Genomic DNA, 25,153 nt, shown 5'->3' on the forward strand with positions numbered 1-25,153 from the left:
AACATTTAAAAAAAATTTTTTGTGGAAGATGATCCATAGCTTTTTACTGCTTATCAAAAGAATTTACGACCCACAGTAGTTAAAAAAAAAAACCTCTCGTATTTCATCATCATTACATATTTTAAAGTAGGTTTAAAATTTGTTTTAGAAGTTTTACCTCATCAAATATCAGTCCTCATTTGTGCAAAGGGAAAAAATAGAGGAGCAGTGTATCTTAGTTAAGGATTTTAGAAAAACCTATCAATTTCTTTGTCTACAAATTAGGAAGCGACTGGCTGGCTAATAGATTAGTTAGGTGGATTGATTGCAAGTTGAACAACTGAACCTAAAGTGCTCTGATTAGTAAACCAGTAGCAACTTGAGGGTGAATGCAACTGGCATTTCACAAGTCACTTTATTCTAGGTCCTTTCCTGCTAAATCCTTTTATTAGTAATTTAGGAAGCATGCTTATCAATCTTGCTGATGAGAGAAAACTGGGAGAGAGAGTTGCTATTTCATTTGAGAGCAGCAGTCTTGAAAAATATTAAGTCCCAAAGTAGGAATAAACCAGTGAGAAGAAATGAATAAAAGTCAAGTCTTGTATTTGCATTAGTAAGTTATTTTATAAAAATAGAGAACTAGAGAATTTGCTTTGAGAACAATTCAAAGTGAAAAGATTTGGGAGTTTCAATTAGTTTTGATTTTAGGGAGAAGTTAGCATGGTTTGGAAAGAGATTGATCAGAATTTGTAAACTAGGTGAGTTGCTGGAAAAAAATGGGTGATCTTATCTTTGGAACATGTAGGTCTGGACAGAGCTGTTAAAACAATTTGAACTTATTTTAGAGGTATGCCTGTTTTGTAAATCAGTAAACAGTTTTGCAAACAGACTAGGAGTGGAAGAGTTGTAAGAAAAGACTAGTCAAGAGTTCTTATTGAGGGCTTCCCTGGTGGCGCAGTGGTTGAGAGTCCGCCTGCCAATGCAGGGGACACGGGTTCATGCCCTGGTCCAGGAAGATCCCACATTCCGTGGAGCGGCTGGTCCCGTGAGCCATGGCCGCCGAGCCTGCACGTCCAGAGCCTGTGCTCCGCAACGAGAGAGGCCACAACAGTGAGAGGCCCGCGTACCGTAAAAAAAAAAAAAAAAAAAGTTCTTATTGAACACCAACTGTGGTAGGTCCTGTGTTAAATCCTTAAAAGGATCATCTGATTGACTTTCCTCACAACCACCCTATGAGATAGATAGTGCTACAGTCCCTTTTTCACAAACAGGAAAACAGAGGCACAGATTGCTTAAATGACTTTCTTAATACTACTTACAAACAGTAAATGGTATAACATGGGATGGAGTCTGAGTCTGGACCTTGAGTCCATGCACTTAGCTGCTATAATATACTGCCGTCCAGGGAAAGAGTATTATGCAGCCAACAGAGGAGACTTTCAACAGAGTGGCCACTATCATTACATGCTGCAGGCAGGTAAAGAAAGGTGAAAAATGAATCTGACATGAGATGACTTCATTTAAAGTTTTTTTTCCAGTGGGGTGATGAGGGCAGGTGCTAAATTGTAGGCCCCTGAAGACTGAATAGGGAAATGAGGGCATTTGTTGGGGAGCAGCCTAGTTAGAAGAAAAATCAGGTTATCAGAGATGGCGGTGGGGCAGAGACTAAAGGAAAACTTGAAGAGGAGGGATGTGGAGAGATTTAAGGCGAGGAGTAGAAGGGAGGAGAGTCTGTGTGATAGCAAAGAGGTTATACAGGACAGACACAGTCAAGAAGTAGAGAGCCTGTAGTCTCTCTCTCTCTCTCTTTCTTCTTTTTGGGGGGGTGGTGAGGGGAGCCTGTGTGGGCAATTCTTAAGGTTTTAAAACCTTAAAATGCTTTTAGATGATTTATTTTCCTGTTGATTTATTTAAAAATAGTTTATAATTAAAATGTAATGCATTGGGTACTATTGAATTAAATCAGGTAGAGACAAGTGCTACCTAAAGAAATGTGGTTTATCTTCCAAAATGATTTGCTGGAGAAAGATGATGTGTTCCAAACTACTACCATCACCATCAGTGGCCTAATTAGCATTTGTTTTCCCTAACTTTCCCAGGATAGCAGAAATCCTGATTTGTTTTGGTAGCAGTGGGATGAAACATTATTACTTTAATCAGTTATGGTACTCTTATTCATCTTGACTAACAATTGGTCTAAGGATGACCGTGTTGCCTAGTTCTAGCTAATGAAATGTGAGAAGTCTTTTGGGTGAGGCTCCCAGGAAAGCTTTCAATTTCTCATCAAAAGGAACAAGGGCGCTTCACTCTTCTTCATGGCTAGTGGAGTGTCAGACATTATGTCTAGAGGTCACCCTTTGAACATGGGTTGACAAGCATGACAACAAAGTCACTGTGTGAAGGATGGCAAAGCAGACATTTAGAAGGCACTTGGTATTTCACCAGTTCTGGACTGCCTGGCTTTGTACCTCTTGTTACATGAGAGATATATGTGTATTTGTTGAAGTCACCGTTAGTCAGTTTTTCTGTTGCTTGTCGTCAGATGTAGGACTCAGAGAAGCAAAATTCTGTATCAACTCTTTCTTATACATGCATAGTTTATGGCTTTGGTAAATTTTAAGATAATCTACCTAATTGACACTCTTATTTTTACAGCCTATATGTCTCATTAAAAAAGGTTTTAATCTGGCTTATCAATTTCAGAAACAATTTAGTCTTTAAAACTGTTTGACCACTTTGTTCAATTAGCTGTCATTTCTAGTTTCTTTTCAGTAACTAGAGCAGTGCCTCTATGATGTTTACGTCAGCTGTATCTCTATACTATCAAAAAAATATTTTTGCCATGGAAGAAACCAAAGCATGAAGCAGAGATGGTTTTCACATCAGATCTAGATCAGCTCAAGGGAATGTCTCATTAAACCATTTAGTCCACATTCTAGAAAATCATAATTGAAGAGAGATTTCATGCCAAAGCATTTACTTACTATGAAATTACTAAAATGCCTGTCTGCTGGGTGAGCTGGGTTAGGATGGGGTTAAATGTAAAACAATCCTCAATGTTCTTCAGAGTTCCTGGGATGAATATGATTATTTTATGTTCTTTGCATCCAAATGTTGGACACTTGAGATATGGCTACTAGGGAAGGTATTGCCTTCTGCCTCAGCATTATTTGACTTAAAGTACACAAAGATAGGTGACATGAGAACTTTTGTCGTGGGCTTCACAGTATGTCAAATGAAGTAGTGAAATTTGGTTAGAGGAATTTGCTTCATATAGTGAGTCTAATATTAATATAGATGCTTTATTTTTATAGTGTTACTTGGATTTGTGTTCAGACAATGAAACACAATGAAATTTCTAGTCAATTCTGAGAGTGCTATGGAGAGAAAAATTGACCTGACAATTTAACAGCAGAAGTCTAGACACTATTATAAAAATTGTTTAAATGACAGTAGGAAAATCAACATTAAAAATTATTAGAGAAATCAAATAAAAATGCATTAAACACATGAATAAACATCTCTGCATGTGACTATAGAAAGTAAATGCAGTATGTAGAAATATATCCAATTATGCAGAGATGGAGCATTTTAATATTCCAATCTTGTTTAATCCCTTGAGTCATGGATTATTAGCTACCAGAAGATTTGATCACTTCAAATCAGATGGTCAAATCTTTTGGCTTCTCTCTAGATTATCATCACATTGCATGAATTATTAATAATTCAGTCCTGGTGCTTTGAGTAAGCCTATTAAGAACAATCTAAGTTTCAGATTTTCTCTAAAAATTATATAAAAAGGAGAGCTCTGTTATTGTATTTAATTTTAAATGGAAGCATAATTGCCTGGTAATGACATTTTGGGGATGTCTTTAAAGAGAATCTTCAATCTCTGAGATGCTTCCCATTTTAAGATGTGTGTATCCTCATGAATCACTAATGAATGCAAATCGTCTGCAATAAAAAAAAGTCTGACTTGCTAAATAATGGTTAGAAAAGTGGTAATTCTCTTTTTCGCTTTTCCAAGTCATGAAATCCAGTTGTTTTACAGTGCTTGCTTTAGAATTTGGTAAGTAATATGAACCCGCTATGAGACCATATTATGTTGTCACTTTACCCACTGAAGGAAACATTTGTTCTTGTTATCTATTTTCTTCTTCGAATCATACTCATTCATACATTGTTGTGCTCTTTGTTATGTGTCTAAAGCATACTCTGTTGTCATCACAGTTTGAGACCCATACCCTTTATCACAAAACTTTTCTCAGTAGATGTAGCTCATACTGATACTCTATTTTTAGTCTTCTATATCCATGTACACACTGCAAATCTATCATGGTTTCCTTTCCTAGTGAGCCAATTACTCCTTAAAATAAATCTCAACATAGCATTCCAGTCATCATACATTGAAAAATGTCATTGGAGATGCAGCTTATTTGCAGTCCTTGAACATTCTGCTCATGTATCAGTGTCTTGAGTAGTTTTAAAATTATTTTCACCATTTAGTTTAGTTTTGTTTCATTCACTAATTGCTTTGTGTAACCTTTGTCTAATCAACAATAGTCAATTCATTGTGACAATCATGTTTTAAATTTCATTTGTCTACCTCAGTTACCACACGACTGGATATACAACAAGGTCTCAATAATACTTGGATATTAACTGGATTAAATTCTAGAATATTTCACATATATGAGTGCATTAGTCTGTTCAGACTGCTATAACAAAATACCATAGACTGGGTGCCTTAAATGACAGAAATTAATTTTCTCACAGTTCTGAAAGTTAGAAGTTCCAGGTCAGGGGGCCAGCAGATTTGGTTTCCAGTGAGGACTCTTTTCCTGGCTTGCAGATGGCTGCCTTCTCACTGTGTCCTTTCCTCTTTGCCTGCATGGAGAGAAAGATCTCTGGTTTCTCTTCCCCTTCTTATAAGGACACCAGTCCTATTGGTTTAGGGCCCCACCCTTATGATCTCATTTAACTTGAATTCCCTCCCTAACAGCCCTATATCCAGCTACAGGCACACTGGGGATTAGAGCTTCAACACATAAATTTTGGGGGTACATAATTTAGTTCATAACAATGAGATATTAAATTATTAGTAAATCTTTAAGAAAAGAACTATTGAATTTTGCTTTTCCCATAACCATTTTAAAATTATATTTCTTCAACCTAGCTTGATCTAAGCCTCCACTTCACCTATATCTTCTTATAATCATGGAAATTTTCCCTTCTAATGTTTTCTGCTCTGTATGGTTTGGCAGGTGTTAAGTTTTTCTTTAAAATTCATAGCTGGAACTGATCAAGCCTCTTTGGGGAGTTTTACCTAAAAAATCCCCTCTGGAGACTTGGTAGAGAGTGAACCCAAGGCTAAGCTTTATTAATCACTCCTGCTGTTCCTGTTTTCTGCACACCTCAAGCTCACCTTTGAGAGAACCAACACATCACACCTGCCTACTAAACAACTGTCTCAAGGACTTTGAGAATTTGAAGAATATGTGAATCATTTTAATGAGAGCAGGTGAGGCCAGACCTATTATGTACAAAGGTTGGAGACCCCTGACTTGTGGTTCTATCAAATAATTGTCTAAATTTTGACTGAAAGGGTTAGACAGTGTATAGATTTACAGAAAGGATGATGCTTATGTATCACATTTCAACTTACTATTCGCCATAAAAATAACAATCACCAATAATAATCAGTTTTTTACCTTGAAAGACAGTCACACACACATATACATATTTGCATGCATGCACGCATGCACACACACACACACCCCTGAGTCAGATGTTTGAATCATTACCGTAATCATCCTGTCACATTTGATGTTTTCCTTTCTGGTCCTCCAAATTCTAGCCTCCTTAACAATATTTTCTTATCTATTGTAGAAAAACCTTATTATCTCTAAATCTAGTTCCTATTTTCATCATTGCTAAGTGTCTATGTAGTCATTATAATTATTTTAAACCAAAACTCTTGGAGTTCTTTCCTGAATTTGTTGGATTGTTTTGTATTGGATTTTTCCTAGGAGTTATTTTAGCTTTAACTCTTGGCATGGCACTCGACTATATACACCTCCTATTATTTTAATGCAATATTATTATACAGAAACTGAGTTTTTGTCTACATACCTACCTGAGTTAGTATAGAACTTTTTTCATGCCCACAGGTAGTCATTGATTTCCTAATTTTCATTAGTCAAATTTCATTTTTTTACCATTAGCATGAAGTGTTGTCTACTTAACTCTTTGCATTTAAGGTTTTTGTATTCCTATAATCAAATGAGATAAAAATCTTGTAAATCAAAATATTCATCCTAAATCTTGTATTATTTATTATTTTCTTATTAGCTTTCCTTGTTTTCTTTCCTAAAAGTTTATTTTGTTGTGTGTGTACAGATTCTGAAAGCTTGTAAAGACTATAATTACATAAGTTAGATTTTAACTGTGGTCTTCCTCCTTATGATATTACATATCTAAATATCTGTACATCTATATATCTATGTATATCTATCTAAGTCCCTGTTCCTATAGATTGGGGAGGATGGAACCCTCTCTAAGATGCCTGTGTAGGAGGGAAGGTTTAAATCCTCCTGTAAGGATTTACATTTGCTTTCCTGCTTCTGCTCTGCTTAGCAGATAAAGCTTCTTGTTGCCCTGTTCTACATCATCAACACAGGCAAGAAATTGAGTTTTTAAATAAATTTTCATTAATGGACTCTCCTCTCTGTCTCTCCATGCAAGAAATTTGTGTGTGAATGCAGTAGGTTGTATTGAAGGTTGGGTGGGAGGAGTAGAGAGGAATATTATAGAAAGACAAACAACTTCAAATTAAGAATTAATATGTTTGCCTTTACCTGCTCTCTGGTGGTCTCATGACCAATGTGTTTATTACTTCACTTTATGTAGTTTGCCAGCCGCATCTTGCCTTCTCTCTTCTCTTTCTCCATCTCACCTTTCCTTCTCCTTCTCAATCTTCACACCCTTTTTCCCCATCTTCTCCTTTGTTGATTGCACCTGTGTCCTCTATTCTGTCATGCAGTTTACCTGTCTCCCATTGCCACTCCCAAACTCAGCTATTTTCTACCGTTGCGTACTGCGATTTACCAAAGTGCTCAAGCGGAACAGGATCCACTCTCTCAAAGGGGCAGTTGGTTGAACAAAAAGATTTTTTGCATTTTAGTTTGTTTTGCTTTTGCCATTGGAACAGAAAATCAAAATACCAGAGTTGGTAATGATTATACCATATTTGTACAACTTTATGCACCAATAGTTTCTGAAGTAGTAAGTAACAGATGGGGCATGAGAGAGATCTGATTTGGGTGAATTACTAGCTAAAATTAGAGATTAATGTGTTAGGTTCAAAATTGATGTTCGTGTGCTGGAAATAAAAACTGCAAGGTAATTAAACTCTAAAGAGGATAGATTCAAATAAAATAACATATGCAAAATAATTTTATTTTTTATTTATTTATTTATTTTTTTTGCGGTACGTGGGCCTCTCACTGTTGTGGTCTCTCCCATTGTGGAGCACAGGCTCTGGACGCGCAGGCTCAGTGGCCATGGCTCACGGGCCCAGCCGCTCCGCGGCATGTGGGATCTTCCCTGACTGGGGCACGAACCCGTGTCCCCTGCATCGGCAGGCGGACTCTCAACCACTGCACCACCAGGGAAGCCCCAATAATTTTAATTTTAAGTAGACTACACTATCCAGTAGATTTTGCTTGTCCAATATAATTTCAAGCCTTCTGAGTTTATAAAAAATAAAGTCACTTTCACTTGAACTTTCAAACTTATAGAACTATTTAAAATAAGGTGTTAGTCCAGATTTTTAAATTTTTGAAGTTTCTTACTTCTCTGGCTTTAATTGGAGTGTCAGAAAGCAGGCCTCTTACTCCTTCACATTTATTTGCTTTATTTTAACTTACCTAACTTGCTTCAGTGAACAAATAATATTATGGCCAAATCTGCTCTAAGGAAATAGGTGTTTATTGTTAATTAAACTAACCCTTTTCTACTTTTCTGCCAATAACACGTTAGTTTATCCTGCCTTAGTGAGTTGTTTGTATGTTTATTTATTTTAAATTAATGCTAATGAATGACTGGCAGTGGGCGGCTCCAATGGAACAGATAATTCACCTCCTACAGGCTCCCTCCCCACCCCCATCCCCCCTCCAAAGAAGCCACAAAGTTACTCCTTTAACCTTGTTACAACACAGCCAACTGACTCCTTTATGAGGTAGAAGAGACCTGGAAAAGTCAACTGAACTTCTAGGCGTAATTGATCACTGTGGTAGTAAACAATGTGTTATACATTGTACTCTTAGGCCAGTCCTATGGAAAAGAAAGTGAGTTGGAAACTTAAAATTTCTCCAGTCTATTTGGAAAAAACAGACAAACCAAGATTTATTTATTTTTTAATTAAACTTTTTATTTTGAAGTAATTGTATAGTCACATGCAATTGTAAGAAATAATACAGAAAGATCCTGTGTATCTTTTACCAGTTCCCTCAGTGGTAACATTTTCATCACTACAGGGATCTCCCATGTTCCTGTTTTCTAGCTTCACCTGCTTTCTTCCTTCCCCAACCTCTAACCCCGGGCAACCACTAAACTGTTCTCCATCTCTATAATTTTTATTTTTGATTTCAAGAATGTTATATAAATGGCATTATACAGTATGTGGAATTGGCATTTTTTTCACTCAGCATAAGTTTTTGGAGATTCACCTAGGTTATTGCATTATCAATAGGCCATTCCTTTTTTTGGCTAAATTATGGTATCCGATGTACCACAGTTTGTTAAATCATTCAATCACTGAAAGACATCTTAACACTTTTTCTGTGTTTTGTTTTTTGTTTTGTAGATTCCACATTTAAATGAGATCATATAGTACTTGTCTTTCTCTGTCTTATTTATTTCATTTAGCATAATGCCTTCAAGATCCATCCATGTTGGACTGATACTTTTGCCACCATATAGTTTCCCTCCCTATCTCTGATTTTCTTTGCTCTGGGGTTCTACTTTACATGATAATAATATAACCATTTCTGCTTTCTTTTAATTAATGTTAGCATGGTGCATTTTTTTCTATACTTTTACTTTCCACTTACCTGTATAATTTGAAGTGAGTTTCTTCTGGGCAGCAAATAGCTGGTTCACTAAAAAAAAAAATCTATTCTGACAATCTCTGTATTTTAATGTGCATTTAGACAGTTTACATTTAACGACATTATTGGTATGTTAGGACTTAAGTTCGCTATATTATTTTTTGTTTCTGAGGGTTTTTTTTCTCTCTGTTTCCTTTCTCTGCCTTCTTGTGGCAATATGGTTCATACTTAAACATTTTTTAGAATTCCATTTTGATTTACCTACATAATACACACATAACTTGTCACAGTTAACTGGTTTCATCATTTTGACAGTTTAAATGAATTGGAGGAATCTTATTTCCCTCTTTATTTCTTTGTCCTTCTCCATATAACTGCCTTAAATATTTCCACTACATCCATGTAGGGCCACATCAGAAAGCATTGTAATTTTTATTAGAAACTCAAGAGGAGAAAGAAAGTCTATTGTATTTACCCATATTTTCTTACCATGTTCTTCTTTCCTGATGGTCAACAATTTCCTTTCTGTTTATAGAGATCTTATGTTTAGCCTTTTTTTTTTTTGAGAAGCCTACTGACATTAGAATGGTTGTTTTCCTAAATTGTTATTTTTCCCTGGCTATTTTCAAGATTTTTTTTGCGTTTAGTTTTCAGAAATTTAATTATGATGTGTTGTGGCATGGATTTCTTTTTGTTTACCCTGTTTGGAGTTTGTGCAACTTCTTGAACCTGTAGATTTATGCTTATTGGCAAATTTGGAAAGTTTTGAGACTATTTTTCTCAAATATTTTCCCACCATACCCTCTTTCTCATCTCTTTTTAGGACTCCAATTACTGGAATGTTACATCTTTTGTTATAGTCTCACAGGTCCCTAAGTCTCTGTTCTTTTTTTTGTTTTTTTAATCTGTTTTCTCTCTGTTGCTTAGATTGGGTAATTTCTGTTGTTCTATCTTGCAGCTTGCTAATTCTTTCCTTTGTCCCCTCCATTCTGCTCTTGAGCCTATCCCCTGAAGTTATTATTTCAATGGTTAATACTGATATTTTTCAGTTCTAAAATTCCATTTAGTTCTTACTTTCATCTTCTATTTCTTTGCTGAGACTTTGTGGTTTTTCATTTGTTTCAAATGTGTTCAATGGATTGTTGAAGCTTAAAATCTTTGTCAGATAGTTCTAACATCTCTGTCATCTTGATGTTAGCATCTTTTGAGCTTTTCTCTTTTCATTCAGTTTGAGATCATTGTGATTCTTGATATAACGAGTGACTTTGTACTGAAACCTCGACATTCTGAGTATTATATAATAATACTGTGCATGTTATCAAACCCCTTTTGGTTTAACTGGATTCCTCTGATGCTGCTCCAGCAGGAGAGTGGCGGTACCACCTCATTACCCAGGTTCCTCGCCCAATCTGCATTGACAGCTGAAGGGATTGGACTCCTTATTACTACTGAATGGGGTGGGAGTTCCTGCTCTCCCCTACACCTGCACTGATACCTCCCTGGCTGAGAGAGATAGATGTGTCATGTTACTTCTCCTAAAACATGTATGTGTAAAAATGAATAATTCAGAAAACTAAATCTAGGAATGATGAATTCTTAGGAAGTCAATGTTACATACATAATTTTGCTTGAACAGTGTAATTTATGTATATTTGAGCTCCTCAATAATTAAATTTGTTTAAGTTACAACATTTAAATTGTTGTAAGTCTCTTATACTGAACAGTAGGAGCCATAGATATTATTCTTTTATTACTAAAAAGTAATACCTTCCCTTTGTAGCAAATCCAATGGATTCAAAATAGTTTAAAGTAGTCCTTCCATCCCAATTACATTCTTCAGATGTAACTACTGTTAACAGTCAGACATGCATCCATCAAGTTTTTAGTCTATGTTTACAGTTTCAATCATGCTCCCCCACCTCATTTACTCACTTCTAGTTTTCTTCTCCAGCTTCTCTTTCTGTGCCTCCTTTGTAAGCTCATCTCTCTGTCCAGCTTTTAAATGTTGAGGTGCTTTTAAACTTGGTTCTAGAAACCTTTTCTTCTCAATCAGTATTGTTTTTTGGGGCTTCCCTGGTGGCGGAGAGGTTAAGAATCCACCTGCCAATGCGGGGGACATGGGTTTGAGCCCTGGTCCGGGAAGATCCCACATGCCACAGAGCAACTAAGCCCGTGCGCCACAACTACTGAGCCTGCGCTGTAGAGCCCGCGAGCCAAAACTACTGAAGCCCGTGCTCCGCAACAAGAGAAGCCACTGCAGTGAGAAGCCCATGCACCGCAGCAAAGAGTAGCCCCCGCTTGCTGCAACTAGAGAAAAGCCGTTGCGCAGCAATGAAGACCCAACACAGCCAAAAATAAATAAATATTTTTTAAAAAGAATGTATAAAGTATTGTTTTTCTTTGTGACTCACCTATATCCTTGTCTCATTTACCATCTATACTTAGATGACTCATAAACTTATTTTTCTAGTTTAGATCTCTGGTCTGAGTGTCGAATCAATAACTCTAACTCTCTACTTGACATCTCCTTTTGTATCTAAATAGCACTTCAAGCCCCAAATGCCAAAACCAAACTGATGATCTTTCCTTCCAACTCTTCCAGATTTCACATCTCAGTGACTGGTACCACTATATATTGAGTTGTATTTGCCAGAAGCCTAGGAGTCATTGTTGGTTTCCTTTTTTCTTCACCTCCCATATCAAATTAATCACCAAGTCCTGTGGCTTTTCCCTGCTGAACCTTCCCACTCCTTTCCAGTTTTACATCCAAGCTTTTACCATCTCTTTCCTGGGTTAATGCAGTATTTTCCTAAATGGACTTTCTGTTTCTAATCTCATTGTGCTTGAATTAATATTTTACTCTATAACCAGAGAGATATTTTCAAAATAAAAATGTGGTCATGTCACCTGTCTGCTTAAAATATTTTAATGTTTCATTGCTTTTATGGGAAATACCTAAATTTTTAACATGACTTAGTATAATGCCTGTCATATAGTCAACATTCAATAAATATTTGTGGAAAAATGTATAGATGAACTTATGTAGTTTACAGTATTGCTATTAAGATAGTATTGCCACACACATGTATGCATCTATATATCTTTCTTTAATCTTATATTTCTGTTGGATATACTTCTAGAAGTGAAATTGCTAGTATAGTTTGATTTTCATCTATTAAATATCAAGGTTAATAGGGCAGTTACAAGGTGTAGTGCCTTGTAGCCATCAAGAGGAAAAGAGGAGTCTGAGCTAGGAAGATCAATGATGATTTATTAAAGAAGCCATCCTGTACCTTCTATCTGATGGAAGGGAGTTACATTCTAAAGAAATGCCCAATGACTTAAGGATTTTTTTAAATAGATTTTATGCCAAATAACCTTAGGTAAAATGTTTTGTAAGATAGAGCAAGGAACAAATGAGTCAAATTTTCATATTCATGATAAATGTGACTTTTCCTGTTTTATTTTGCTTACATGTTTTTCTTATAAATGACAATATATGGAAATTAGGTAATTTAAAGAAAATAATTATTTGAAATGGGGTGGTCACATAAGAAGGGCTAATAAAAATAGTGTACAAATTACAATTTTCATAGAAATAAAAGGTCTGTTTACTAGTGTAGTTGATACTGGGCAGAATTGTGATGTAGGCAAGTAGTGTGTTCAGAGACATGTTCTTCTGTCTCTGCCTCTTTTGCTCCACTCACTGGAAAGAGGATGTGTGTCTTGGTGCTTGTGAAGTAGGTGGAAAACAGCATGAAGGTGTCAGGTGCCTGAAAGTTGGGGTCTAGGGGTATCAGTTTACTGATAGCTCTGCACTTATTAGTTCTGTGACCTTGGACAAGCTAGTTAATCTCTGTGATACTTAATTTTCCCATTTGAAGATAATACTAACCACTGATTTACATGCAAACTGGATTGGATGTGATATTTGTTTTATTATTTATTAATGTATTTGTTTTTAAAAATTTATTGCTTGAGCTGATACTGAAACACTTTATTACTGATTTTAGTTATAAATTTGCATACCAGGAAGATAAAAGTATGAGGCGCAGGGACATTAATGGCTTTAAAAACCCTTTTCAGCAGCTTATCAGGCTACAAAATTACTCACAACAGGCTTTTAGGCACTGAAAGGTCGCAAGAAATTCTGAGTTAATATGCTTTTGGAAATAACCATGTATTCAAAGGGAGCATAGGACTCTATGAAATTCATAAGTAACTCTACAAATTTTTACTGTGTTCCCTATTACTCTAGTCTATTTTTGTTTATACTGAAATGTGTAGATTATGCAGCTTCGTATTTATTTCCATCTTACTATTAATTTTACATCAGCAACTCTGTGGCTGTTTAAGCAAAACATTGATGTAAGTGCTTTGTTTGTCATTTCTTCTTGTTCTAGGCAATGGGCCTCACCATGACCGTTGCTGTATTTATAATGAAAACAACTTGGTGGATGGTGTTTATTGTCTCCCAGTAGGACACTGGATCGAGGCCACTGGGCACACCAACGAGATGAAGCACACAACAGACTTCTATTTTAATATTGCAGGCCACCAAGCCATGCATTATTCAAGGTAAAAATAGTGCCATGTTTATAAACATAGAAGTAGGACAAGGGTAGCATTAGGACAATGGAAGTATTCACTGTGTGTAAAACTGCAGTATCTCCCTTTGGAGGGTTATATAGGCCTGCAGTGCTTTGAGTAGGTAAATTACAGTGAATTACTGTGTGAGATTTTCTGGTTCTAGATGTGAAGGATCCTTTTTATAGAATTCTTTTATTAAGTATACACCCTGGCATCAACATACTTTGACCAGACAGTGGTTTACCAATCTTTGTACTTACAGAGTGGATTAAAAATAAAAACCAGACTAAAATATCATAAATCAGCATTTGTATCTTTTATGCTACAGACTAGCTGGAAAACAAAAATGCTGTCTCTTTATAAAATATTATTCAAATAAACATATGTGAAAATCTAGACATAAAACTAGATAGGATGTGATCATCTGCTCTATTATTGGGAGGGCCAAAAAATGCCTTCGGTTTTTTAAGTAAAAATAAAGGAAACATTTTTCATTTTCACCAAGAACTGTATTGAACAACGTATTCACCCTTTTGTTCCACTACCTTCTGCCATTTTTCAGGCAACTTCATAATTCCATCTTCCTAAAACTTTTTATCTTTTTGAGCAAAGAACAGTTCCAGGTGCCTTTTACAGTCTTCCAGGGAATTGAAATTTTTTCCATTAAGAGAATTTTGTAAAGACCAAACTAAATGGAAATCCGAAGGTGCAATATCTGGTGAATACGCGGATGAATCAGAACTTCTCAGCCAAGCTGTAACAGTTTTTGCCTGGTCATCAAAGAAACACACGGTCTTGCATTATCCTGATGGAAGATTACGCATTTTCTGTTGACTAATTCTGGACACTTTTCGTCAAGTGCTGCTTTCAGTTGGTCTAATTGGGAGCAGTACTTGTTGGAATTAATTGTTTGGTTTTCTGGAAGGAGCTCATAATAGAGGACTCCCTTCCAATCCCACCATATATACAACATCACCTACTTTGAATGAAGACCGGCCTTTGGTGTGGTTGGTGGTGGTTCATTTCGCTTGCCCCACGACCTCTTCCGTTCCACATTCTTATACAGTATCCACTTTTCATCGCCCGTCACAATTTGTTTTAAAAACGGAACGTTTTCATTATGTTTCAGTAGAGAATTGCATGAGGAAATATGGTCAAGAAGGTTTTTTTCGCTTAACTTTAATATGTGGAACCCAAACATCAAAGCGATTCACATAACCAAGCTGGTGCAAATGATTTTCAACACTTGATTTGGATATTTTGAGTATGTTGGCTATCTGCCGTGTGGTATAGCGTTGATTGTTCTCAATTATTGTTTCAATTTGATCGCTATCAACTTCAGCTGGTCTACCCGACCGTGGAACATTGTCCAGTGAGAAATCTCCAGCACGAAACTTCACAAACCACTTTTGACACATTCAGTCACAGCACTTCTCCATACACTGCACAAATCGTTTTGTGCATTTCAGTTGCGTTTTCCCCTTTCTTGAAATAATAAAGCATAATATGCCAAAAATACTCCTTTTTTCTTCCATCTTCAGTATTAAAATGGCTACACAAAAATTCACCAATTTTGATGTCTTTTTTTAAAAATTCATGCTGATATGACAGCTGTTACATACAATCTAACAAAATTGTTTCGAATGAAGTTAAAGACAACTAAGCACTACTAGGGCCATCTTACGGAAAAAAACGAAGGAACCTTTTGACCCACCCAGTATTTATTAATAGATTTATTTTTATTTGTCTATTTAATTATTATACCAACAATATGTGCCATAATACAAATTCAAACACCAAAGAGGATGCTAAATGAAAAGTAAGGTTCAATATACTTTCCTTCATTCCCACTCACCAGAAGTGATTATTTTTAACCATTTTATGGTTATTTTTTCTAGAGCTTAAATCCAAGTCTTAAATAATATGCATATACTTTGTTTGTTAATATGTCAATTTAAAAATAGCTTTTGATTCCCCTCTATGACATGAGAGAAATTTAGCTCACTTATCTTCTCTCCCCACTTCCAATCCCTACCAAGCTCATGAAAAAAATTATTTTGTTATTTAGCTTCATAAAAATTCTATTTCTTGACTCGTACATTTTTGACAGTGCCCCTTGATTTCCTACTGTGTAAGGTAAGAGATTTACTGCCCCTATATTTTCCTCCACATCTACTTCCACCCATTAACTCCTGTTTTTCATTACTTTTACATTTCCAAGGGTTATATAACTTAGATTTAATTTAGCAAATATAAATGAGTCTTTCATACTCAAGGTGTACGTGTGCGTGTTTGATGAATCTAGTAGATCTACAAGCTTTACTAGGAAGAGAAGTCTGCCACTCCCCCTGCCTCCACACCTCCTCTCATTTGGTCTGTCCACAGGCAACTGCTTTCACATCTTTAAGCTGATTATTTGCTAATTACTTTCAGGTAAATGATAAATAAGATGATTATATTACTGCTTCTTAATATTAGTTTTTGGTATTATTTATTGATTTCACACCTGAAAAATGAAAATGTAGCTCTTTTTTCTTCCCCTTCCCCCACAAACCTCAGTGACATCCTTCTATTGTTCAATCCTCCCAACATAGTTATGCCACAAATTAATAAAAGTATTATTTACCTCGCATTCTTATTTTCTCACCCTAATAAAATCTTTTAAATAATTATTCTGTTGAAGTACAGAAAAAGCCTTCCGGGTAAAGTACAGCACTGTCTTCTTTTTTTTTTTTTTTTTTTGCGGTACACGGGCCACTCACTGTTGTGGCCTCTCCCGTTGCGGAGCACAGGCTCCAGACGCGCAGGCTCAGTGGCCATGGCTCATGGGCCCAGCCGCTGTGCGGCATGTGGGATCTTCCCAGACCGGGGCACGAACCTGTGTCCCCTGCATTGGCAGGTGGACTCTCAACCACTGCGCCACCAGGGAAGACCACAGCACTGTCTTAAAATTGGGCTTTAGATTTTTATCACTATTTAAAATATATTTTCATAGAGGCTTGGGTCCAGGACCTTTTCTGTGCACAACTCCAGAATATATGATTCATATAGTAGTTTACGTGAATCCCCTCTCCACCCACCCTGCTACCACTCACTCTGTGCAGTGCAAAGCCTGCCTTGCTACATGTGGTGGTCCTGGTTGGGTAATAATTTTAGACAGTACACAAATCTATGTGGTGGGCATTATAATTTTTTTGATTGACACACACTTAAAAACTTCATAGTATGTTTTGGACCCAGATGTAATAACTTCTAAGAAATTACCTGTGTTAAACTATTTAGTTTGCAAGTCAATTGACTGATATTCCATCACATTTCTTAAGGGACTCAGTGAGTTAAGGCCTATTGTTGCCAAATTAAACTTGGGTCCACTTGCCCACACGCAGTAAAGCCAATCTATTGATAGCAGGTTGTGGTGAAAGAAAGTGCAGCATTTACTGCAGGGTGTCCTATAAGGAGTCTGGGATAGCTAGTACTCAAAAAGCCCGAACTACCAGATGGGTTTTAGCAAAGCATTTTTTTTTTTTTTACATCTTTATTGGAGTATGATTGCTTTACAATGGTGTGTTAGTTTCTGCTTTATAACAAAGTGAATCAGTTATACATATGTTCCCATATCTCTTCCCTCTTGCGTCTCCCTCCCTCCCACCCTCCCTATCCCACCCCTGCAGGCGGTCACAAAGCACCGAGCTGATCCCCCTGTGCATTTTTTTTAATTATTATTTTTTAAATTAGTTTCTGCTTTATAACAAAGTGAATCAGTCATACATATACATCTGTTCCCACATCCCTTCCCTCATGCATCTCCCTCCCTCCCACCCTCCCCATCCCACCCCTCCATGCGGTCACAAAGCACCGAGCTGATGTCCCTGTGCTCTGCGGCTGCTTCCCATTATCTATCTACCTTACGTTTGGTAGTGTATATATGTGCATTTTTAAAGGCCAGGCAAGGGAAGGAAGTCCCAGGGTATGATCAGCTCCCGCACAATCCTCTGATTGGTTGATGGTGAGGTAAAGTTAAAAAGCCAGATAAGTCGTTGCAAATATTTCCTGGTTCCCGCCGTACTGCAGAGGGGATGTGTTAATTTCTTCCACTTGGTGGGGCTTTAGCATCTGTAAAACTACCCGGGAAATATGCATCTGATACTGTTATCTACATACTTCAGAGAGGAGCTAAAGTAGAGGGTGGGAGTGTGGGTGGCCTGTCCCGGGAAAGCTCATAACATCCTGGTTGGTTACACTTCATGTTATTTAATCTTCATGTATGTCCAGTTTCACAGTGATGGGGTTTAGTATACGCTACTCCAAATATGGCACCTTAGGATATCAAATATTTTAAGCTGAAGGAATTTGAGAAACAGCATGTATCTGACCTTCTCCTAAAGCAGGTATCAAGACCTTTGTGTGAATAGTGCCCTCCCGATACCCCTATACCTGGAGGAAAGGAGCATCCTTATCTCTGAAGACTGAGAGGAATCCAAATGCACATACCTTGCTAGTTTCCCCCAGTTCACCACCCTTAGTTCACATCCTTTTGTTCTATTACATTTTCCCACTACTCTCCACTCTTCATCAAACCTAGTATAAAAATGCTCAGGTTTAACCACTTCTTCAGGTCTTCGTGTCCCTGTGAAGGCTCCTGTGTCTTGTAAATTTTATATTAAATAAGTATATATTAATATAAATAAATTTGTATGCTTTTCTCATGTTAATCTGTCTTTTGTGAGTCTGATTTATAGAGCTCCAGTCAGAGAACCTAGAAGGGTATTAGAAAAAGAATTTATTCCTCCCCTGCAACAGTCTGAAAAATCTTCCTAGAATTTGCATAAGGAAAAGTATCTAAGCCTAGAAACAAATATTTCTAAACACTATTTGAAAATGGAGATTAAAAAATTATATGAAGGCCCCTAATGCACTGGGAAGATTAAGAGTTAACATTAATTTAATTAAAAATCAAAGCCACTTTTAGATTTTGAATTTAGAAAGCCTTTATGGCTTTTCACTACATTAACTTATAAAAGGCAAAGTAGATTTTTCTACATATATGGGTTTTTGAAATAGCCTTATAAGGCATGTGTCATCCCAGAGTAGATTTTTTATTGCTTAATTATGAAATGAATTTTAGTGAAAACAACATAACTTTCATCTGGAATTCAGTGAACTATGCCATTACAGAATAGGTTGTATTTTAAATGAAAAAGAATAGGAAAGTCCTCTTCTAGGCTTAGAAGTAAAAGTAAGGAACAACTAACTCTCTGACTGAAACTATTTCAGATTTCTAGTAATTGTAATGAGAAAAAGAAATAATGAGTTTAGGAGCAAAATCCATCTATTGTATTGTACATGGTGAATCCAAACTAACAGATCTTCAGTAAAAATAAGAAGCCCATAAATTTAAAAAATGCTGTGGGGTAGTACAGAACAGGTCAGTCATTTAATGGAGCATATCTGTAACTAAAATGCAAAATAAAGAGACAGTAAAGTATGACTGCATGCTTGGACAAATGCTGACAGTATTTACTATGCAATTTTGGCTTAACATAGTGGCTAATTTCTTCAGCTTATTTAAAGGTGTTTGTCTTAGGCTGCTCTTTTGCTAATGCAAATAGCTTTTTTGGGAAAATCAAAATAGCAAATATAGAGTGCACATAAAGGTAGCTAGTGTACTAAGAAAAATTAAGAAAATGAAGTTTTATTCCAGACAGTCGAAGGAACAAACATAGTCTTATGATATACTAAGCTGATGGGAATTTGGTATTATCAGTTTAGGACAAAGTTGAAGGGCAGTCCCATGAGATACATCACCTGAGTGACCGTATTTCTGAGTTCAGCAGACTCTGGGGACAGGGATTATAAATCTTCTGCTATTTTAAGAGTGAAATGATAGTCTTTTGATTAGAGCATGAAATTGGCCCTTAAAGTGAACTTGAAAATCTTAGCAAAAGGCTGCTTCGTGTTCCTAAAATTCTAATTAAAACCTGCCCTGTAGTAGCTTGAGGCCCCAACTGACCAAACAGATTATTACAAAAATGCCACTTAAATTGAAAGTCAGATCTCTGATTATGGATCAAGTGGTTAAGAGAAGCCAGCACAGAAGGAGCATGAGCAAATGGAAGAAAAGGAATAAAGAATATAAATGAAAAAAAGCAAAGGCCAGAAAGAAAAACCTAAATACAACTTAATGATGAGAATAAATCCCGTCTGTTAGATAGGAAGCGTAGCTTCCATTAAAAAAAAATTACATGTCTGGAAAAAAAAATTAGAAAGATGAAATTTCTCAAATAAGAAATAATGATGGAGCAGATTCTTTTGTCTATTGTAATTTATCATTCTTCAAATTTTATTGTTGATTCTAAACCTATTACAAACATTCTCTAAAGTGAATCCTGCCTTGTTTTATGAGAGGACACTGAAAAAATTTCTAACATTTCCTAAAAATAAACTAATAAACATAAGATTCAGGAGATTATTTTACCTGTAGAAGTACAATATTGAATTGCACCCATTTTTATCTACAAGATTGGGCAAATTTCATGCTGCCACACTGTCAAAGGAGTGTTAAAGAGCCTTGAAGAGCAGGGATGTTTTTGAGACTTCGAATACTATGCATGGCATTCTGCAGATAGCACATAGTCAGTCACACTGGATCAGGAAATTATCCCATCCAGCTTCATATGGCTCTTTTGGCAACAGCACTGTACCTGTGTCAACTGTTTTCCATGATGATGACATTGTATCATCATGTTGACATATCCAGATATTGATCAGGCCCATTCTCTGATGCCACCTGCTCTGTCTCTGGTAATAAGAGTAAAGACTTTGTCTATTTCAGTCACTGTTGTATTCCCAGTTACGGTGCCTACACTTTGTAATCCATCACTTCTTATTTCATATAAAAGTTATTTAATGATGCATCCTATAAGACTATATACTCCTTCGATGTAGGATATATGTCTGAATTCATTGTCACATCTATTCACTGCTTTTAACACAATGCCTTGCACATAACTGATGGTTATATGTATAGATTGAATGATGAACTTCATTCAGTGGCTCACTATTACTTGCCATCTAGGAACTTATCCAAAAGTTTTGCAATTCATAGGTAGGTCGTGTGCAGTGCTGGGGTGGGGGGGTGAGGGGTGGAGGAAATGACAACTGAATTGCTACAGAGTCATAGCTTGGCCACCAGCAGGCACAATGCCTTCTCCCCTCTTTGAATCTCTAGAGTGCCAGAGAGTCTGACTGTGTAATGTCAGCAATTCAGAGGGGGTGTTTTTCAAAAGTGACTAATGATGATGAGTACACATTTCAGTGGATAGAGTGAGTATGCAGGTGGGAGTAGAGAAAGGTGAAGAAATCTAAATTATAAGAAAATTAAAAATATAGAACTGTAGAATATTATAGCATCAATTCACAAATCATAGAGGGAAACTCAGAACGAGGTAGTTGAATGCTTCATGTTCACTGTGCAGAAAAAGAATAGTGCAGGTCTGAAATTGCCTATTCTTAGAAAAGCCTGCTTGCAAGGTTGGCCCTCTTGCTGGTCTCTGGGAGTTTGGCTAGTAAACAGTCCCACACACTGATATAAAACTCTCCCTAAATACTAATTGTGGCTCACTGTGCCTAAACTGTGCAAAGAATATGTTTGTGCTTAACACCTGCCTTCCTTTTGGGAATCTAGAATTTTGGTATATACTGGGCAGAGGATACCTACATACCAGCCTCCACAAAAAACCATTGGTGGTGTCTCTAATGAGCTTCCCTGGTAGACAATACTTCCCATTTATTTTAACAACTTGATGCTGGAGGAATTAAGCGTGTCCTATGCAATTACACTGTGTGTTTGGGGGACTCTTGGAAGCGTGCACCTAGGTTCCTCTAGACTTCTCCCATGTACCTTTTCCTTTTGCTGATTTTCCTTTGTATCCTTTTACTGTCATAAATCTCAGTATGAGTATGACTATATGCTGAGTCCTGTGAGATCACCGAGCAAATCACCAAACCTGGAGTGATCTTGAGGACCCCTGACATATTCACTTTATGGGATTCATCCTAGCTAATGTGTTGAGCCAGTCCTGGCTAGGACAGCAGGCTCTCAGAAGGCCCTTCACCACCAATCGGTAGAGGTGCAGGTAGACTTTTAGCCTTAGACTGGTATCTGGTCATCTTGGTGCGAATCCCAGGTACATGCATCCCATTCTGTGTGAATGGGTTTTTTTTGTTTTCTTTTTTCCCACCATATTTTAATGTAGTCATTAAAAGCATGTGCTCTGAGTTGGGCTGCCAGGGATTGAATTCCAGCTTTACTACTCCCTAAGCAGTAGGACTTTGGGTATGTTACTTAAGTGCTGTGCATCATCTGTAAGAGAATATTAATAGTAAATTTAAACCTTAGTAGGCTGTTGCTAGGATTAAATGAGATAAGACATTAACACAGTAAGTGCCAAACGTGTTTAATTATTCTCATAACTGGCATTATAAACAAGCAACAAGTTTATTTTTTCTTCCAGAATTCAGTAGAGAAATTCTCCCTGGATAAAAATATGGGGAGGTCAATAATTTTTTTGGTCACTTATAGATAATAAAAGCTCTATATTCATTTAAGTCATAAAATACAATCTTAATTTTCTACTCAGAAGGTTGGCTCCTTTGAAATAATCAAATCTTTCAGTTTAATATAAAATGAAATCCTTTAATATTCTTGCCTTGAATTCAATCTTGCCTTCTATTAAAATCTTGTTCCTTGATTTATTTTTGCAAATAATAATTTAATGATAAATTAATAGTAAAAAGATAAACTTTTGTCTATCTATTTACTTTACCCATTTCCAAATTACATTGTTTTTACTTTGCCTTTTATATTTAATATGTAGTTACATTTGTTTTTTGAATCAGTGGGAGAGTAGTTTTTCTTTAATAGGTAAATATAGTCCATTAATATTTAGTGTTATAAAATGCTCAGTCTTAATTATACCATCTTATCTTAAGTCTCCTTTTTCTTTTTTTTTTTTTTTTTTGCGGTACGTGGGCCTCTCACTGTTGTGGCCTCTCCCGTTGTGGAGCACAGCCTCCGGAAGCTCAGGCTCAGTGGCCATGGCTCATGGGCCCAGCCACTCCGTGGCATGTGGGATCTTCCCAGACTGGGGCATGAACCCATGTCCCCTGCATTGACAGGCAGACTCTCAACCACTGCGCCACCAGGGAAGCCCAAGTCTCCTGTTTTTAATGCTTTTTAAACATTTCCTGTCATTCTGTCTTTTATATATGATCATCTTTCTGATAATTAGAAGATATATAGAATGTTTCTTGTTCTACTATAGGTTATCTTTTGAATGTGAACATACTGTTACTTCAAATTCAATTTAATCGATTGAAAGCACCCAGAGAAGCCTCCTTTTGAAAGACCGTAGATATTATTACATAGATAGATAAAGAACCCACTATCCCTTGGCTACAACCTCAGTTTTTAGTATTAGTGGGATTTTTCCTTACAATTATTTATTTTTATTTTTAATATTGTATAGCTTTACTTTTATAAGTGACAATACATTGTTTTGTCACTATAATCAATTCTTTAGATTTAATTACATATTTAAATAAATTTCTTGACCATCATATCTTTCATATAAGGGCATTATCTTTTCTGAGTCTTTTTAAAGTCATCACTGGGTTGGTTAGATTAAGTCACAAGGTAGTTTTTCAAGAGGATTCATGAGAGTTTATTTCTTAAATCTTTTACATATTTAATATGTCTTCATATTGTCTTTATACATAGATGGCAACTTGATTAGATATAGAATTTTGAATTACTTTCAAATGTATTTAGATGTTGTTTTTAATCTCCTAACTTGATTATTGCTATGGACAATTTTGAGGCCAGGCTTATGTTTGGGGGCGTCAATGAGGATTTGTAAGATTTATTTTATTTTATTTCATTTATTTATTTGTTTATTTTTGGCTGTGCCGTGCAGCTTGTGGGATCTTAGTTCCCTAACCAGGGGTTGAACCTGGGTCCTTGGCAGTGAGAGCATGGAGTCCTAACCACTGGACCACTGGGGAATTCCTGATTTGTAAGATTTAATGTGCCCACCCTTGACCCTATGGAACTGACATCTTTAGGGTTAGGAGAAGTTCAGATGGTAGTTATCTTTATGATGAGTAGAAAGGAGTGTGAAGAGAGTCTTCTAGGGCCTGGTAGAAGTTCTGTTTCTGAATTTGGGTGCTGGCTATATGAATGTATTATTTGAAAAAAAATATTGAGTAGTACACTTATGTGTATTTTTAATGTATATTACATTTCAATAAAAAGTTTTTAAAAGTTCATGTACCCAGTCTTGCAGATACTTAGAAAAATTGATAGGGTGCAAGCTCTTAATGTGTTACAAATATAAATAACCAAAATAGCTTGTTTCAGAATTTCCCTTCAATAGTTTCCATAAACTATTCCATAAGAAAATTAGATTCCCATTAGAGGCAAACAAAAAGGGATGGTAACGTATAGGCAAAGAAAAACAAATTTCCTTCAAGTCCATTAACTGATTCTCAGTAGATCCACATAAATTGTGTCTTAGATCTTTGGTACTGTACTTATTTTACTTGTTGATGTTCATCTCAAGAATGCAGTGAGACCAAAAGATTGTATTTGTAAAAGTGCTTTTTGATGTTCATTAAAACAGGATGCAAGAGCCAAAGTAATAGCCATGTAGCCTTTTTATAGATCATAAAAGGAATAAATAAAGCCTCTTAAAAGTATATTTGAAGCTTCAGTGGTCCTAGTCAGAAAATGGAATTATTTAGTATTTCAATAAAACAGTGAGACCATCCTCTTTTTATGAACCGTTAGTATTGTGCCAGCTGCCTGCTTTTAACATCAGTGAAAAGAGGATGGATGGAATTTTCACATGCACAATGTGTATTGGAAACAATAAAACATACACGAACCTTTTCTGCAGATCCCCTTTGACCTATTTAATAAAATAACAGAATCCCAAATTGTGAATTTTTTTTAAAGCACCTGAGTAGCTGAGAGATCTCATTGCAGATGGGCAGGTCACTAGGGCAGACATCAGTGTAGCTCAGTCCTCTCAATCACTGCCACACTCCCTTTTCTCTTTTTGTTATTTTATATTCATGACCATTCTTTCTTTCCTTATGTAAATATAAAGATATACCATTTAATTCCTGACTCTGTTTGCTAAATAGAGAAGGCAATTCATTAATGCATCACTCAGTATTTCTGGTTGTAGAAATGTTGTGCCTTGCTAAGCAGAGGAAAAGGCTCTCAGGAAGGCTTCCTTTACATTGATAGGAACAGGTGTTCTCTTTTAGTTGTCAAGTCAGCTCCCTTCTGAGAATCTCAGATAAGTGGTCCAAATTACATCTAAGAGGAAAATTTGCCAAAGCATAATTACTTTTCATCAGGGTGCCACAAATAATGAAAAGAACAGAACACTGGAAGTATATTGTAGTCT

The 25,153-nt window shown here is 36.3% G+C and overlaps 1 protein-coding gene across 2 annotated transcripts in view; it reads left to right on the forward strand.

The window, feature by feature from the left end:
• EPM2A (EPM2A glucan phosphatase, laforin) overlaps nucleotides 1–25,153 on the forward strand; it is a 69,645-nt gene that overhangs the window by 16,189 nt on the left and 28,303 nt on the right. For both annotated transcript variants that reach the window (XM_060114938.1, XM_060114941.1), the window contains exon 2: nucleotides 13,493–13,667. In XM_060114938.1, coding sequence (XP_059970921.1) covers nucleotides 13,493–13,667 — 175 coding nt within the window. The remainder of the gene's footprint in view (nucleotides 1–13,492; nucleotides 13,668–25,153) is intronic.

This window comes from Mesoplodon densirostris, chromosome 12, assembly GCF_025265405.1.
Source record: "Mesoplodon densirostris isolate mMesDen1 chromosome 12, mMesDen1 primary haplotype, whole genome shotgun sequence".
Classification (NCBI taxonomy): Eukaryota; Metazoa; Chordata; class Mammalia; order Artiodactyla; family Ziphiidae; genus Mesoplodon; species Mesoplodon densirostris.